The following is a 15,549-nucleotide window of genomic DNA, read 5'->3' as shown; positions in this document are numbered from 1 at the left end:
GACTGGGGCAGAGGAAAAAAACCCTTTTGAGAGGTGCCATTGGCTCTGTTACAGACTCTGAGGGCCAAGCACAAGTGCTGATGTAGGAAAGGCAGCTTGGGCATGGAAACAGGACCCTAAATAAGTGTAACCTGTAAAAATGCTTATTTTCATCTATAGAATGTATAGATATAGATGGCAACTTGTGTTTGAGCTCATAACCTGCTCTGCTCAAAGGAAAAGATTAGCCTGAAAAAAAGCTGATTATTGTGGCATTTTAAAATGGAGCAGGATGTTTTTTTGGGGGGGAATTTCACAGCTTTAGGTCTTTGTAGCAGGTTGGGTGTGTTCTCTCTCCACTGACAGAAAAGCCAGGGCTGCTGCTGTATTTGTCACAAGTTACATCAACCTCTTTTGACTCCAGGTTTACTCACAGGCAGCATCCAGAAGCTCTCAGGCTTGAAGTCTTGTTCAGTCTGATTTGTACAAAAGGAGAGCTCTGGCTCTGAAAAGCCTTTCAGATTTCAGTTAGATTTCAGCTGTACTTATGCACACTCAAAGAACACATCTGAATTAAAATCTCTTTAGCAGTGTAGCAAAAGCCCTGAGAAGCTCCTGGTGAGGAGTGCTAAATGAATGGAAGGTGTTGAGAATGGGTTAGGTTTCTGGGCCAGGAACATGAAATTCCAGGTGCAGATAAAAACCTGCTTGTGTGCATGTTGAATAGATGATGTTTTTGCCTCTCAGAGCTGCGTGCTGTGTCTGTGTGGGTACACTACACTCACGACCTCATTTGTTAGTCTGCATAATTAGCTGCTGTTGTCAAAGCATTCGTGCATCTCTGCTTTGGGATGTGACTGATGAATTTCCTATGCAAGTTGATTCTTGTCCAAATATTTTCCCTGTAATGCTCTCCTTAGGCTGCCTGACATATTTATGTCTTTCAGATTCTTTCATTTGAAGCCCTAATTTTTTTGTCAGTGCCATTCCTCCCACAGCTACACGTGGTCACACAGAGCCTGGACATAAAATAGCCCTTCCCACCCCTGTTGGATGTTCCCCTTCAGCTGAACGAGGTGATATTTCTGCATTTCTCTGCAGAGCAGAGATGAAATGCAGCCCCCTGGATGGAGTTCACTGCTGTGGGTGGTATTTGAGGAATAGGTGGGTTAGTCATGAGCTGCTTGGGATGGAGCAGAGTGGAATAAATGTGGGAAGGCACAGAGGAGGAAGAGGAGCTTTGAGATAAAGCTTCCCTAAAGGGTTTCCTGATACCGTTCAGTCCCTAGAACTGATATAGAGAAGTGCCACTGAAGGTCACCTTCATTGTGAGGAGAAGAAAGGCCAAGCACAAATCTAGCAAGAGATAAGAGATGTTTGAGTAGGTTTTGTTTTGCTGTTGGCTTGCACTGGAATGCACTGGATCTCAGTGCAGTTAGCTGTTCAGCTGCTAAAGGAAGGAAAAAATGAGTTTTCAGAACTGCCCTGGGAAGGGAAATCTTACCTGGGAGTAGCCCCTGGATGCTCGTCAGGCTTGGGGCTCTTAAATCCAGAATTAGTCAAGGCAAGCTGCAGATTGTTGAGGGGAAAGATTCAATTCCAGGCCTCAAAGATGTAGATGAGATTATTTTTCCTAGAATGAGTACATAACAGATTCTTTCCTCAAAGCTCAGTTGGGGAAATTGATTTTCGACTTGCATTTGGAAAATGGAAATGGGTGAAGTCAATTTTCAGGTTCTTCACAGGCCTACCTCTCTTCATGCTGAGCTTTATTGCTGTGTCTGAAAACCCAAAAATATCTCCCTAAATGGTTTGTTCCTCAGAGAACACAACACGAGCCAGGCAAATTTTGGATGATAATTTAAAACCATGGATTGCTTCTGTTCGTTGCCATCACACCTAAACAAAAAAATATTTTTCTGCTTTTTGCTCAATTTCCTTCCACGTTGCTGGTCCCTGTGGAAGGCTGCTGAGGGGCAGCTGTTCCCAGGGCTGGGAACATTCCTTTGGATGTTGTCATGATGCTGCAAGTGCACACGTAGAGAAACAAGGAAAATGCCACAAAATGCTTTTGTTGCTGCTGTGTTGTAAAAACCCCAAGTTTGCTCATGAGGCAGCAGTTCTTAGTTATGCAGTTTTGTTTAACTGCTCATCTTAGCTCATTTTGGTCTGCTTGGTAAATAAAGAAGCTGATTTGATAATAAAATCCCAGCAGTTTTGACCTTTCTGTTAACTGTTTGAGGTATTTACTTCTTGGGAAGCATTTTACAGGGGCTCTGAGAGTGAGCAGTTTGCAGAACTCTCTGCTGCTGTGGGGGAATTGTTTTGATTGATATCAAAGTCTGAAATGCAGCAGGTCTGCTGCTCCCATAGCTGGGTAATTTCAAAGTGTAACAGCCAAATTGTTCTCTATTTCCAGCAGGCTGAGGGAAGTGCAGGCTCTGCTTGCTTCATGTGGCTTCCTCCTCTGAGCTGACTGTGTTTGTTAACGTTTTAAAGCCACTGTATAATAAACAATTTCTGCTGAAAAGGTTTTGCTGCCCAGAGCACAGCTCAGCTGGGTCTGAGGAGCAGATTTAGAACCTATTCATGCTCGTAGTGGAACTATTTTTTTTTTTTTTCAGGGGACAAATGTGTTGACTCAATTTGTTGATATGGTTCAGTGTACAATGTTCACAGGCTCCAAGGAAGCAGCAGTTGAGGCATCAGCATCAATTGACTAAATCAGCTGTCTGGCCATCCATCTCTTTATCTTAAGGCCTTGGCAGCCTCCTCAAAATGGAGGGAAAGTTTTAGTGGTTTGTTTTTCCCATGTATTCTTGCAGAGGCTTTTTTAGGTGTTTATTTTTTTTGCCAGCAGTCTGATTTTTCTGGTTGGAGTTTTGATACACTGTGTGCCTTTCTCTTGGCTGAAATTGAACCTTTCTCAGGTCAGCTCTTGGTACAGGCACTGCTGTAAGTCAGATAAAATTGGAGGTGCCACTTCACAAGGTTGCTTTTTGCACTTACCCTAAATGGCAAAGTGAAAAGCTAAAGCAGTGTTTCAGAAGGAATGACTCTGTTTACCATCTATATTTAAGGGAAGTAGGTATTTAGGCCTGCACTGTACGGAACTGCTCAATTCCTCTTGAAGGTTTCACAAGGTTTTGTGGAAATGAGATGCTGCAAAAGGATGTTAAACTGTTCTTTTGCTTTTTCTTATCCACTTTACTTAAGTTCTGCATTCTGCACTGTTTGATATCTGTAATTCCCTCAGTGGCATGAGTTTAGACCTCATTTATATGCAGGGTGTTAAGCAGCCAAACAATATTCATTATAGGGAAGAACTTCAGCAAAGTGTAGCTACATTTTGTGCTCAGGTTTGCTGGAAATCACAGAATACAGAAGTGTCAGACTGCTGCTTCTTACCTTGTAAACTTGATCCACAACTGACCTCACAACTCTAACTCCAGCCCTTTCTAGAACTGAAAGTTCACTACTTAGTTTTTTCAAGTGGCTGCTTTGCCATCAACTCTCCCTTTAATTCTCTGAGTTTAGATAATGGAAACATTTGGCTATGGTGGATGGTGAAGTGGCTTCCTTTCCCCTCCCCTGTCACATAAATTTATTATCATGAGTTTCATCAGTCCACAAGCACTTCAGCCCAGAAATTGCATTCTTTTATGGTGGCTGGGCTCAGTATCTGGAGAAAAGGAGGCTCAGGGGAGACCTGATCACTCTAGAACTCCCTGAAAGTTCTGGTGAGCTGGGGGTTGGGCTCTGCTCCCAGGATGAGAGGAAAGGACCTCAAGCTGCACCAGAGAAGGTTCAGGTGGGACATCAGGAGGAATTTCTCCATGGAAAGGATGGTCAGGCTTTGGAAGGGACTGCCCAAGGAGGTGGTATCCAAGGAATGCCAGATGTGGGTGCTCTGGTTGGATTGGTGAGGTGGGGACCAGGTTGAACTCAATCTCTGAGGTTTTTTCCAGCCTCAGTGATTCTGGGATTCTGTGGTTCCATCTGGACTTGTCCCACAAATGGGATTTGTTGCAGCAGATGAGTTTGTGAGTTGTGTTTGACCCCTGATCCTGCACCTCTCCTGGAGTTTTCACAGAGCTGCTTTCCCCAATCCCTCAGGTGGTACGTCTGTGCCAAAACCCCAAGCTGGCCCTGAAGAACAGCCCTCCCTACATCCTGGACCTGCTGCCTGACACCTACCAGCACCTGCGCACCATCCTGTCCCGCTACGAGGGCAAGATGGAGACCCTGGGCGAGAACGAGTACTTCAGGGTCTTCATGGAGAACCTGATGAAAAAAACCAAGCAGACCATCAGCCTCTTCAAGGAGGGCAAGGAAAGGATGTACGAGGAGAACTCCCAGCCTAGGTAATGGAGAGAAAGGGGTTCGGGTGTTTATTGGAGGAATTAAATGCGTTGGAAGCTTTGTGTTTAAGGCAGATCTGTTGTCAGCTTGTCTTTCATTTTGTACAAAGGCATAGCTGAGGTCAGGGGGCATCTTCAAGGTGAACAGCATTAAAAAAGGGATAGGTGGAGGTAGAAACTGAATATAAGGTTCTCTTGAGCAAAATAGTATGAACTTAATGTACCTGAGAAGGTGTTTCCTCATCCAGCTTTAAGAAAAGGAAAGACAAAGTGAATGAAGAGTAGAGTAAAGCTCTGGGAAAGATGAACCTTACACATTTGTGCAAGGTCTAACAGGCAGAGATGTATGAGGCATACATTTGTAACACTAAACTCATTTCAGGTTTTTGGAGTAGATGTTGAATTTCAAAAAAAAAAAAAGGTGGAAAAAATGTGAAAACCACCCAGTGGCTGAACGTAATTGCCCTGGGGAGAATGTGGTTAACGGCCTGGCAACAGCCTGGAAGTACTGGAGGGGGAGAAGTGTTGGCACATGTTTCTGGTTTAATATTGAACTCTGTGGAGCATATTCCATGATATTGAGCTCCAAGCAAAGGCTGTGACAGTGGCTCCAGAAGGCATTGCTGGTGCTGCTTGCCTTGCTGCTGCCTGTGTTGAAGAATGGGTTAAGAAATGGAAGTTTCTTTCTGGAGTGCTGTTAACTGTGTGTGTATTGTGATCTGTCATCAATCTGGAGCATCTGATGGGTAAATGGTGGCTGTGTCAGTCATGAATCCAAAATCCCACCTCCAGTGCCTTGGTTTTTCAGAGAGGAGCAAAGAGAAGTAATTCCAGGGGGTTAATCATCCTAGTTGGTTTGTAATCCAACTAATTGACTGGAGGGAGCAGGGGAAATCCAGATTGATAGATGGGAATGTCAGGGCTGCAGCAGAGGCTGCTGTTCTCACAGCAGGCACAGGAGTCCTGGGGGAATTGCTAATTGTCCCATTTATGAATAAACAGCTTTAGCAGGGAAGGAACTGTGGGGAGACTCGTGTTAAGCACAAGCATTAAAACAGCATCACATCCTGGCCACTCTCATGGCATCTTCCTCTGCTTCTGCACAGCCCAGGAAGCAGCAGTGGCTGTTTGCTCCTAGAGGGGTAACACCAGAGAGCCTTTTCCTTGTGCTGAGCTTGGGAACATTCTCAATTCTTTAATTTGTCACAAAAAAGGACAAGAGCAGAGCAGCCAGTGCCTGTGGTTGTGTACCAGCTCAAGAGATACCTACACAAAGAATGAGGATTTTGGTTTAGGGGATTCTGTTAAATGCTGCATGGCCAGTGCCAGATTCCATGGTTGTGGGAGCTCTTGGAACCCAATACTTCAGTGCTATTTGTTAATTAAATTAAATTAATTCCTGCTATAAATGCACCCATAGATATAAAATATGTATACTATAAATGCAGAAATTTATATCTATACCTATAGATTTCAAATATATATACTAATCTAAAGGGAAGAAACTGAAATTTTCTCACCTTGCTAGGAGCTGAAGAAAAATACTAATCTTTTTTAGTTAGAATCAATACATTCAAAATTAATAATAATTTATTAATACATTAATAAATTCAAACACTTCAAGTTGTGGGAGAAGCTTTCTGGAAGGTGGTCAGCAGTCTGTAAAGCAAACAAATAGAACCTGAATCTGGTATTCACTGGGAATGTACTCATGGCAGTGGGTATATGTATATATATATATATATATATATATATGTATATATAAATATATAAATATATAAATATATAAATATAAATATATATTTTAATTTATATATATATATATATTTAAAATCTAGTTTGCTCTTGATCTCATGCAGGTTTGTGGCCATTAGTCTGCAGTGTTTTCAGAACAGGACTTTAAAAGTTAAATGTGTTGTTTTGACTTTTCTGACTTTTTTGTCCCTGTTGTTCTTGTAGCTTTTTCCCTCCCCTCTTCCAGACTTTGCATTCATTTTGCTTCCTGTTGTGTATGACCTTATTTTCTCCCCCAAATGGCTCCTGGTGTAGAGCAAAAGGCACAATTTTGACATCTGCATAAGCAGTGTGAAAGGTGTGGTTTGCTCCTCCAGCCCAGTCATGAAAAATGACTGGAGTAGGATCAGAACTGCCCTGAGCACTTGAGCATCCCCCCCTCTATTCCTGTTATTTCCAACTTGCTCCTTGTGTACTTCCCCTCAGACATTTGGGAGGTCTCTGTGGCTCTGTGGTGTCGGTGTACAGTGGTTCAGACTAGAAATATATAAATTAACCATGCTTGTACCTCTCCTGCCTTCAACTCACGCTGTGATTTTTGTCAGGAGAGCTCACTTGTTCTGTTAGGAGAGCTTTCAGGATGCTATTTAAATTCTGCTTTAGCTCACTTCCATGTCTGTTTAAAAATTCATGCTGCTGAGGGTGCTTTTAAAGCTCTGTGTGCATTTCCTGACTGATAGGTAGGAGCAGTAACTTCTGGCTACTGTTTAAAAGTGAATTTTAGCCAGTAGATCAAATGCAACTTGGTAACTTTGGGGTTTTTATTAGAGATACTGTGTTGCTCCTCTGAGTTTTGATAGCTAAAAGTAACATCTGCAGGCTTGGAAACAAGTAGTGTTTCTAGTTAATAATTGTGGGTATTTTGTTGTATGCTTGTAATAAGGTAAAGGCAAAAGATCCAATGATTTGTTGGCTGTGTGCAGTAATTCGAAATTCTGAGGGTTGAGCACATTTCCAGAGATGCTGCTTCCTTTTATTTATAGATTCAGTGGTAAATAAGTGACTTCTCTATTGGGAACTTCCTCAGTTTCCTTTTTAACAGCAACAAAAAGATGAAATAAACATTTTCCCCTGCAATGTGATGGTTGCACTGCTTGGCAGTGCTGTTCTTACTCTGAACATGCTGAACCTGCTTCAGGTCTCCATTTCAGTTTCATTTAGAAGCTTGGTGGGTTTGCTGGACTATTTTTTTTTTTTTCTGTTTCCATTGCAGGAAGCTTTTACTTCTCAGCCCTCTTGCTTGCACAGAAGAGCTGCAATTTGTCAGCTTTCCACACTACATAAATTACTTCTTGCAGCAGTGGTTTTGCAGTTGTGTAAATAGATTATACTTGACATGGCAGGAGTGAAAAATAGCTTGTTGATCAGGAGACAGGTAGAGGAATTGTCTGTTCCTTGGGAAAGGATTAATTAGGCTGAAGAGTCCATTTTTCACCAAAGAATCAAATTTACTAATTATGTTAAACCAGTCTATAAGGAGGGAAAATTCAGAGAGGTTATTTTCTAAATAAAATCAGAGCACTGCAAATGTTTCCACATTAGAGCACAGCTATGGAAGCTGCAGGGTGAGTGAGGAGAAATGATTTCTCAGGATATGGACTGGATGTTTAAGGAGTGGCACAAGATATTTTTCTAGTTCAGCTGTGGGAAACAAATTGTTAACAAAGCCAGTTAAAATAGAAATATATCTGTAAAGAAAATGGGGTTAAGCAGGGAATACAATACACTTTTTCCATGGAGCATGGAGGTGAAAAAAAGCTTTGGGAAGCTGGTCCATGTTTAATTGTTCTTCTGACAAGAGCTTAGGGGATGCTGGCTCAGCAGGATTTCATATTCTTCTCCAGCTCCAATGTTAAGACTCACTAATTTACACAGGAAAAAGCTACCAGTGTTTAATGTCTCCTGGAAATGACCATGAATATCTCTGAAGGGGAAGGAAATGCATGAAGAATGACTTGGAGAAATAAAAAAAAAAAAAAAGGAAAAGGTTGGAATTTAAAGAGGAAAAAGTTGGAAAACACTTGTGTTAAACCCTGAACCAGAAAACCCTCTGGGACGAGGGGGGCTGGGGCTCTAATCTCATCTTTGAGACCTCTTGCACACATTCCTGCCCAGGGAAAAGGAGACAGTGCAAAATGTGGAGCTCAAAATGGTGTGTGTGAGTCCTCTTTCTGTCACTTCCTTCTAATACTGCAGCACTTTTTTTTTTTTTTTTTTTTTTTTAAACAAAACCCACTAGTGTGAAGTCTACATCTGCATTTAAATTAGAACATCTTAAAGAAAAGAACAGGCTCCAAAGCTGCCCACAAGAAAGGTTTCCTTGCCAGGCTCCAGCATATGAACACTAACTAACTGCTTATTACCCAAGAAGAAATTCATTATCATGCAAATGTTGTTGGAGGGGAGGAATGTGAATTATTTCTTTCTAATTTGGTTTTAAATTGCAGTTTAGGTGATAGTTTTGGAACTTAAGTAACACTTAGCATAATTGGCTTAAGCTTGCATTCATTCTACTTTTCTTTCTGTCTAAAATTGGACCAACCGTCTTGAAAATCAATTTGTGGACAAATGCAAGGTTTCAGATGATTGCATAATAAGGAAGGAAGATTTTCATTCTTCTTTCCTCTCCGAGCCTATAAAACTGGAGAGTTTTATGGGAGGCTGTGGACTCACTGTTGTGGGTGGAATTACAAGCATTGGTTCATTTGTAGTAATTATCATTGGAAATGTGATGGATTTCTCCATGCTGGCAAAAATCTGCTGCTGCTGCTGCTACTTGGCAGCTGTACCGTGTCCATTGGGGGCTTGGCTGGGGTGTTGAGGGCTGGGATGCCACATTTGGGATTTCTGGGGTTGGATTTTAGCCCATCCCACCCCCTGCCATAGGCAGGAACACCTCCCACTGTCCCAGGTTGTTCCTTGGGCACTCCCAGGGATGGCAGCTGGGCCAGGGCCTGCCCACCCTGAAATAAAGAATATTTTTCCTTAGAACAAAGATATTTTTTATATCTACTCTGAACCTGCCCCAGCTCCTGGACAATCCCACTTGATATCCAGTTTTGAGATGGTGAAAATGAATCATGAAATATGGGATGTTCCTTGATTTGGAGTCAGGGCTTTTGGGCTCTGTTTTTCTCTTTAACTACTGCAAATAGCCCCTGAAATACAAATTTTTATTCCAGTGCAGAGAGCCCAAAATTAGGTATAATGAGAAGTGTCCTGAGCAGTAAGCTTGTTGTGTAATCCCCTGAATCTGGTAAAATAAACGAATCTGTTACCTAAGTGAGAGTTTTATCCTTTAGCTTCTCTGAATATGTGCTGAACTCTTTAAATGCCGTTAATAATACCAAATGTATTCCTCTCTTTAAAGCATAATCTCTAAAATTTAAATTTTAGAGGTGGATTTTTAGCTTCTTAACAGCGAAAAAATAACGTAACACCAACACTTGTGCCAAAAATAATAATTCCAGATCCTTTAAAGGTCAGTGGGTTTGGTCCTTGTGGTCAGCACAGTGGCCTGGTGTTCTTTCTGCTTCCCATCAGTCACAGCCATACTGATAGGAATATATGATGGTTTTGGGTGCTTTATGTGTTTTGTGTTACCTTTTGAAGTGAGGGGCAGGCTCTGCTCACAGAACTCAAGGTGTTAAAATATATTTATGTGACCTGAAAAGTGCCAGGGTTCAGCAGAGCCTAAGGAAACTGCCCTGTAATACCTAAAGCACTGAAAAAGGAGGAGCTGATGGTGAAAAATTCTATAGAACAAGCAATAAATGTAATGTTAATCCATTCTTTTAGTTACTCTGAGGAAATCCTGTGAATGTTACAGAGCCTGGCTCTGTAAGGTGCCTTCTGTTGAGCCAGCAATAGTTAAGTGGAATTTCATTCACTTCCTGTGTTGCAAGTTTTGTTGAAAGTAGTTCCGCTGTTTCTATTTTTACCCTGATCAGAGGAGCCTGAGCTGCCTCGGGGTTACAAAAGACAGCTTGGGATCACCTCGAGCATTTCCACTCACTGCTTCTGTGAGCACCAGCACACAGAAAACTCCTGGCTTGGCTGGGAGCACAGCATCACACAATTCTTCTTTTTGAAGCCAGGCATATCAAAATCTCTGCTGAAATCAAACTGCTCATGCCTGGTGCATCTGAAAGCCCCTGTGACATGAGAACCTCACATCTTTGTGGTTTCTGAAAGGTGCATTTTACCATTTTACTTGTTGGAGTCGTTAAAAGAGCTGTTTGGATTTTTTTTTAATTTTTTTCTTTTTTTTTTTTAGCTCTTCAAGTATAAAATTGTAAGATGTAGTTATAGGAAAAAAACTGTGGGTTTGTGGTTGATGTTTTCATAAGTAGTGGAGCTTGCACTTTATCCTGTGGATGCTAACTGTGTCACCTGAACTGAATCTGGTGGTAAGAGTGTAAAAGTAAGAAATGAGGACAGTAATTACAGAGAAGTGAAGCATTTTGAGGTTGGTTTCTTGTACTACAGCTCATAATTCCTCTGTGTTTGTAACATGCCTTCAGCAGAATGAGCTTTACAGACACGACAGCGTGTGCACGTCAAATGATGGCATGTGAGCACAATATTGTGACTAAATCAGCCTGTGGAGCTGATCCTTGCTACGTGTGAGGAGCTAAATTATATTGTGTCAGCTGGGTGCCTCTGAAGGAGGCAGAAATACTGGAAGAAAATGAAAAAATCGTAGCTGGCAGTGGCAGAAATGGTTGTGCCACGTTAACATTGCCTTGAGGGGAAAAGGCATTTAGTCACAAAGCACATTAATTAATTTAACTAATTGTGTCAACGTGGCTGAGAGACACATCCCTGATTAAACCAAACCTTTCATGGCTTTCCAAGATGGAGCCCATACAGGAAACTGGGAAAGAAAAATCTGCTGAGGGTCTGGGGGAGGGAGACAGCACCACCAGAACCCCCAGCTCAGTTTGCAGCTGGAAGTTTCTGCTCAGCCTCCTGGACCCCACAGCAACGTGTGGAGCAAACCCAAACCCGTCCTGGGGCAGGAAGGAAGAGCAGAACCACAGCAGAGGGGCTCAGGGCAGGAAGGAGGGGGAACCTGTCCGTGGGCATGGGGTAACTGAAGGAACACTCTTGCTTCATGCTGGTTTTGGTTCCCCAAAGTTCAGAGCCCGGTGGGTGCTGGGGTTGGGCAGCAGGGGCTGAGCTGAGCAGGCTCTGGAGCTGAGCCTGGCTGGTTCCACAGCCAATTCCCAGCTCACTCCCTGTGCACAGGCACTGATCCCTCCGTGCTCCAGCTGCAGGTGTTCCTCACCATGTGTGAAACACTTGGCTACTGTACACAGTGGAAAAAATATTTATCTTTTGACGTTTTCACATGTTGATTCGTTATTTCCAACCATAATAAACCGAGAGCTTTGCACGTACGTGTGAAAGCACTCGGGGCTGTGAAATCCCACCTCAGCTGGTGCTGTGAGCACACAACAGAGTCAGCTCTGGCTCTTTGAAGCTGGCCCAGGTGTTCCTGCAGCTGTCTGCACACTCTGGGGACAGCTCTGATGTGGCCTGAGGTCCCTGGGTAACGTTTTCAGCACTGCTTGGGTGGCAGGTGTTTAAATTCCACAGCAGCAGGATTTAGGTGCTGCACTCAGCTCTTCCCAAACTGGGCTTGGCATTTCAGTCTTGAACTTGTGAGATTTAATTTTAATTAATTCTTGTAGGATTTAATTTTAACTTGTAAGATTTAATTTTAGCTTGTAAGATTTAGTTCCTTAACTCATAACTTGTCTCTGGTGGAGCCCTCGCTGACAGTTTTCTGTGCATTACTGTGTTGAGGTAAAATTTTAAAAAGTGGGACATTGCTGGAGGTCTGTGGCCAAAGCTGTTTGGCAATCTCCGGTCTAAGAGCCATAAATGTTCTTTGAATATGTGCCCCTTTTTCTGAGAGTTCATTCACATCTGCTTAGTTGAAGCAATAGCAATAAGGACAGTTCTGCTGTTACTAAAAATTAAGCACAATCATCAGTAAGCTTTGACATGCCAATAAAAATATTCTCTAGAATTGAAAGTGTTTATTTGATCTGTATAAATTTACAAATATGTAAATTGTTAAAATAAAGGAAATATTTAGCCCAGGACTGGTAACTATTTGCTGTATGTAAGAGTCAGTAACACAAACTATTCTGCAATTTGCTGCTCTTGATGTTCACTTCCTGTGGTTTTTCCTGTTATTTACTTACAATATAGCTGGATATTTATAAAAAATATGATAACCTTGAGAATTTAAAATGTTCAGCTGGTTTTGGAAAGCAAGTCCTTCAATGTGTGTGTGTAAAACCGTTTGTTTATCCATCCTTAAGCCTGAGGAAGTTCTTATTTCTCTCATTAACTGATGTGCTCAGCTGAGTGCAAGCACTTCCTGGAGCTCAGCTGAGGCAGAAGAGATAAACAGCTGGGCCCAGGAATATTCCCTGGCTTCTTGCAGTGTTTTGTTTAAACCATGCACTTGTTCAGGGTCAGAAATGCATCAAAGTGCTTTTCTGTCATACACAAATTTCCCCACATTGTTCTGGGCAGCAATAGGAGAGTACAAAATCATTAGCAAGTTTATTAAAGCCTCTATTTTTATAAACTCAGTAAAAAAAAAAGCCCATAATTTTTTGCTTGGGTTGTAGATTAAATGATTGATAACAGCCTGGTGTTTGCTTTTTCTTTTTGCATGAACACAAACTGTCCTCTTTTTGGTTTTTTTTTGCCTTTTTATGAGTGAGTGCTTTCAGAATTCCACACCTCTGATTTGCAATTTTTCTAATATTTCTCAGAAAAAGGCATTGCAGGGGCATGGTGGGAATCTCCATGGGAGGGACCTGGGGTGGGAATTTACAGTTAAATCATTTTCCCCTTACCACGAGCTCAGAATCCGAGCCTTCCCCAGAAATGCAAGGAGAAATACACAGCTTTGAATTACTTAACATGCCAAACCCAGACTGTAAAACTGCTTCAAAATACCCAGTTTGAGTGTGTGACACATCCAGAGACAGCTGGGGAATGGGGCAGCTCGGGGAAGAGCAGCTGGGGGCTTTTCCTTGTGTTAATCCCAAGCACCTGCTGTTGTTGGACACGTTTGAAATGACAAAAAACCAGAATTCTTTGTGTAGCTGGTGTTTTCCATAAACACTTTGAGCAGCTTTCATTGCTGCACACAAATGAATATGTAGCTGAATAAAGAAGGGTGAGAAAGAACTGCTGTCAGAGAAAATTTAGAGTTTTGGGCCCTTCTAATCTACCCAGACTGTCAGGGTATGGGGAAAGGGCTCATGAGGGGCTGAGGAAATACTAGAATATATGTCAAGCAATATGGTCACTTCCAGTTGAGTCTGGACTCTGTGAAAATATGGGAAATGTCCCAAATGCCCAGGGAATTTTTGTGGGAAGGCTGGAGGTCAGTTCTGCAATCAGGCACATTTACAGGATAAGTCCTTCAAGTGGCAATATCATGTTTGGAGCAACTGGTATCTGAAAAATGTCCAAGATGAAGTGAACAGGAACCAATCCAACCAGAGCACCAGCAACTGGTGAAAGGCTGGAGCCTGGGGCAGTGGAGTTTGCTGCCAAACACAAAAGTTCTGCAACAGCAGCAAACTCAGGGAGAAAGATGGGAAAAGAAGAGAATCCAATGTGGCTGGGGATGTTCCCTCGCTGTGTGGTTCAATATTTCAATAATCAGTGCCATAAGTGAGTCTGTGCCATGCCTGGGTGGTTTCTGAGCAGCTCTGGTGTGCTGGGCACTGCTCACAAGTTGTTCTTCCCCACATGATGCCAGTTCCTTCTTTTACCTTCAAGCACATGATGTGGGGGTGAGAAAAACCCCTCTGGCCTAGAAATATCCCTGTGTCTTTTCAGGAACTTGTCCTAGCAGTGGAGTGGAGGAGAATATTCGGAATATTTATTTGGATAAAGGAGTGAGAGAGAGGTGTCTGTGGTGAATAGAATAGCAGAAAATATCTATTCTCTTCTCCAGCTTAAAAAAGGGCATTTCCTGTGGGATAGAGCACTCCTGATGTCTCAGTGGCACCAGGCAGGGAAGGGACTTGAGGTCCCAGCTGTAATTCAAATTGGATAATTAAACACAATGTTTGAGAGCTTTTGTGTGTAAGTTGTGACCTTTTTAGGAAAAACCTGCAGGTGTTTTTGCATTCCCTTGGGAGCTTGGGCCTGTTAGGATCAAATAGAGATTCCCTGAGCAAATCTATTGTGTTGGGAGCCTCTGGAGACCTGCAGAGACATTCAGCTTCCATTGTCTGGGGTAGGAATAGTTTTATGTGCTCTCAAAAGGGATTTTCAGACCCAAACCCAATTAGTTTTTGTCTTCAATATTTGGTAGGTGAGGTCTGAGTATTGGTTTTGCACATTTTCTGTGAATGTGTTTCTCCATGGGAGGATTTTTGCCTGCCCACCTAAAAGAGATTATACAGATTTTGTCATTGTGGAAAATGTCTGGAGAAACACAGACCTTTCTGGTAGTTCCCAAGTTTTGGATGTTTGCTGGGGAAACACTTGAAGGAGAGCCCCAGATCAGAATTTTGCATGCTGGGATCATTCTTGAATTGCAATAAATGCTGAATCTGCTTTACTTGGAATGCTAAACTCTTTTTTTCCTAAAAGAAACAATTTCTGTGGTCCTTTGCAGGAGGAACCTGACCAAACTGTCCCTGATATTCAGCCACATGCTGGCAGAACTCAAAGGGATTTTCCCCAGTGGCCTCTTCCAGGGGGACACGTTCCGGATCACCAAGGCAGATGCTGCAGAATTTTGGAGAAAAGCTTTTGGTGAAAAGTAAGTTCCTAACTCTGCTTAAAAACAGGTGTGGGAGCAAACTGCACCCGGTATTTTTTAAGAATTCTGTTTGGCCCTTCAGGAAGGGCTTTGTCAGGTTAAAATAAATGATGGGAGAGACCTACTGCTCATTCCTACATTACATTTCCCAGTTTTTGTCCTGTCTGGTTTTAAATGTGTCAAGTGATGAATCTTTCCCCAGTTTCCCCAGGAGACTCTTGTATTGTCCCAGTGTTTTCCTTGATTATTCAGCTTTAATTTTCCTCTCCTTGATTTAATTCTTTAACTTTTAAGTAAGCTCTACAAGCTATGCAAAAGAATCCTTTCTTCTTCCAAAGGTTACCATGCCCCCAACATGGGTTGTTCTTTAGCTAAGCCATAATATTACATTCTTTTCATCTTCCCTCCAATTAGTCTTTCCAATCATTCACTCACCTCTCTTCTTCTCTGAATTTCTGTGTAGAAAATGGCTTTGCTAAGAGTGAAGGGGAAAGGGAAATGTAACAGTCTGTGTGTGCAGACTGCTGAAATGTCAGGTTTAATTTCTGTATCTAATGAAACACTGGCTAAATGAACCATGGAGGTGTTCACAGCAATGTTTGG

General features: G+C 42.2%; 1 protein-coding gene across 6 annotated transcripts in view; it reads left to right on the top strand.

The window, feature by feature from the left end:
* CBL (Cbl proto-oncogene) overlaps window positions 1-15,549 on the top strand; it is a 37,893-nt gene that overhangs the window by 2,209 nt on the left and 20,135 nt on the right. For all 6 annotated transcript variants that reach the window (XR_011682769.1, XR_011682766.1, XR_011682770.1 and 3 more), the window contains exons 2-3: window positions 4,096-4,343; window positions 14,800-14,946. Coding sequence is in view for 1 of the 6 variants with exons in the window: in XM_071449774.1 (XP_071305875.1) it covers window positions 4,096-4,343; window positions 14,800-14,946 (395 nt within the window). In the remaining 5 variants the exon portion in view is untranslated. The remainder of the gene's footprint in view (window positions 1-4,095; window positions 4,344-14,799; window positions 14,947-15,549) is intronic.

Source organism: Agelaius tricolor, unplaced genomic scaffold (genome assembly GCF_023055355.1).
Source record: "Agelaius tricolor isolate 1412-34295 unplaced genomic scaffold, bAgeTri1.0.p SCAF_29, whole genome shotgun sequence".
NCBI lineage: Eukaryota > Metazoa > Chordata > Aves > Passeriformes > Icteridae > Agelaius > Agelaius tricolor.
This window is presented reverse-complemented; position numbering and strand designations above follow the sequence as displayed.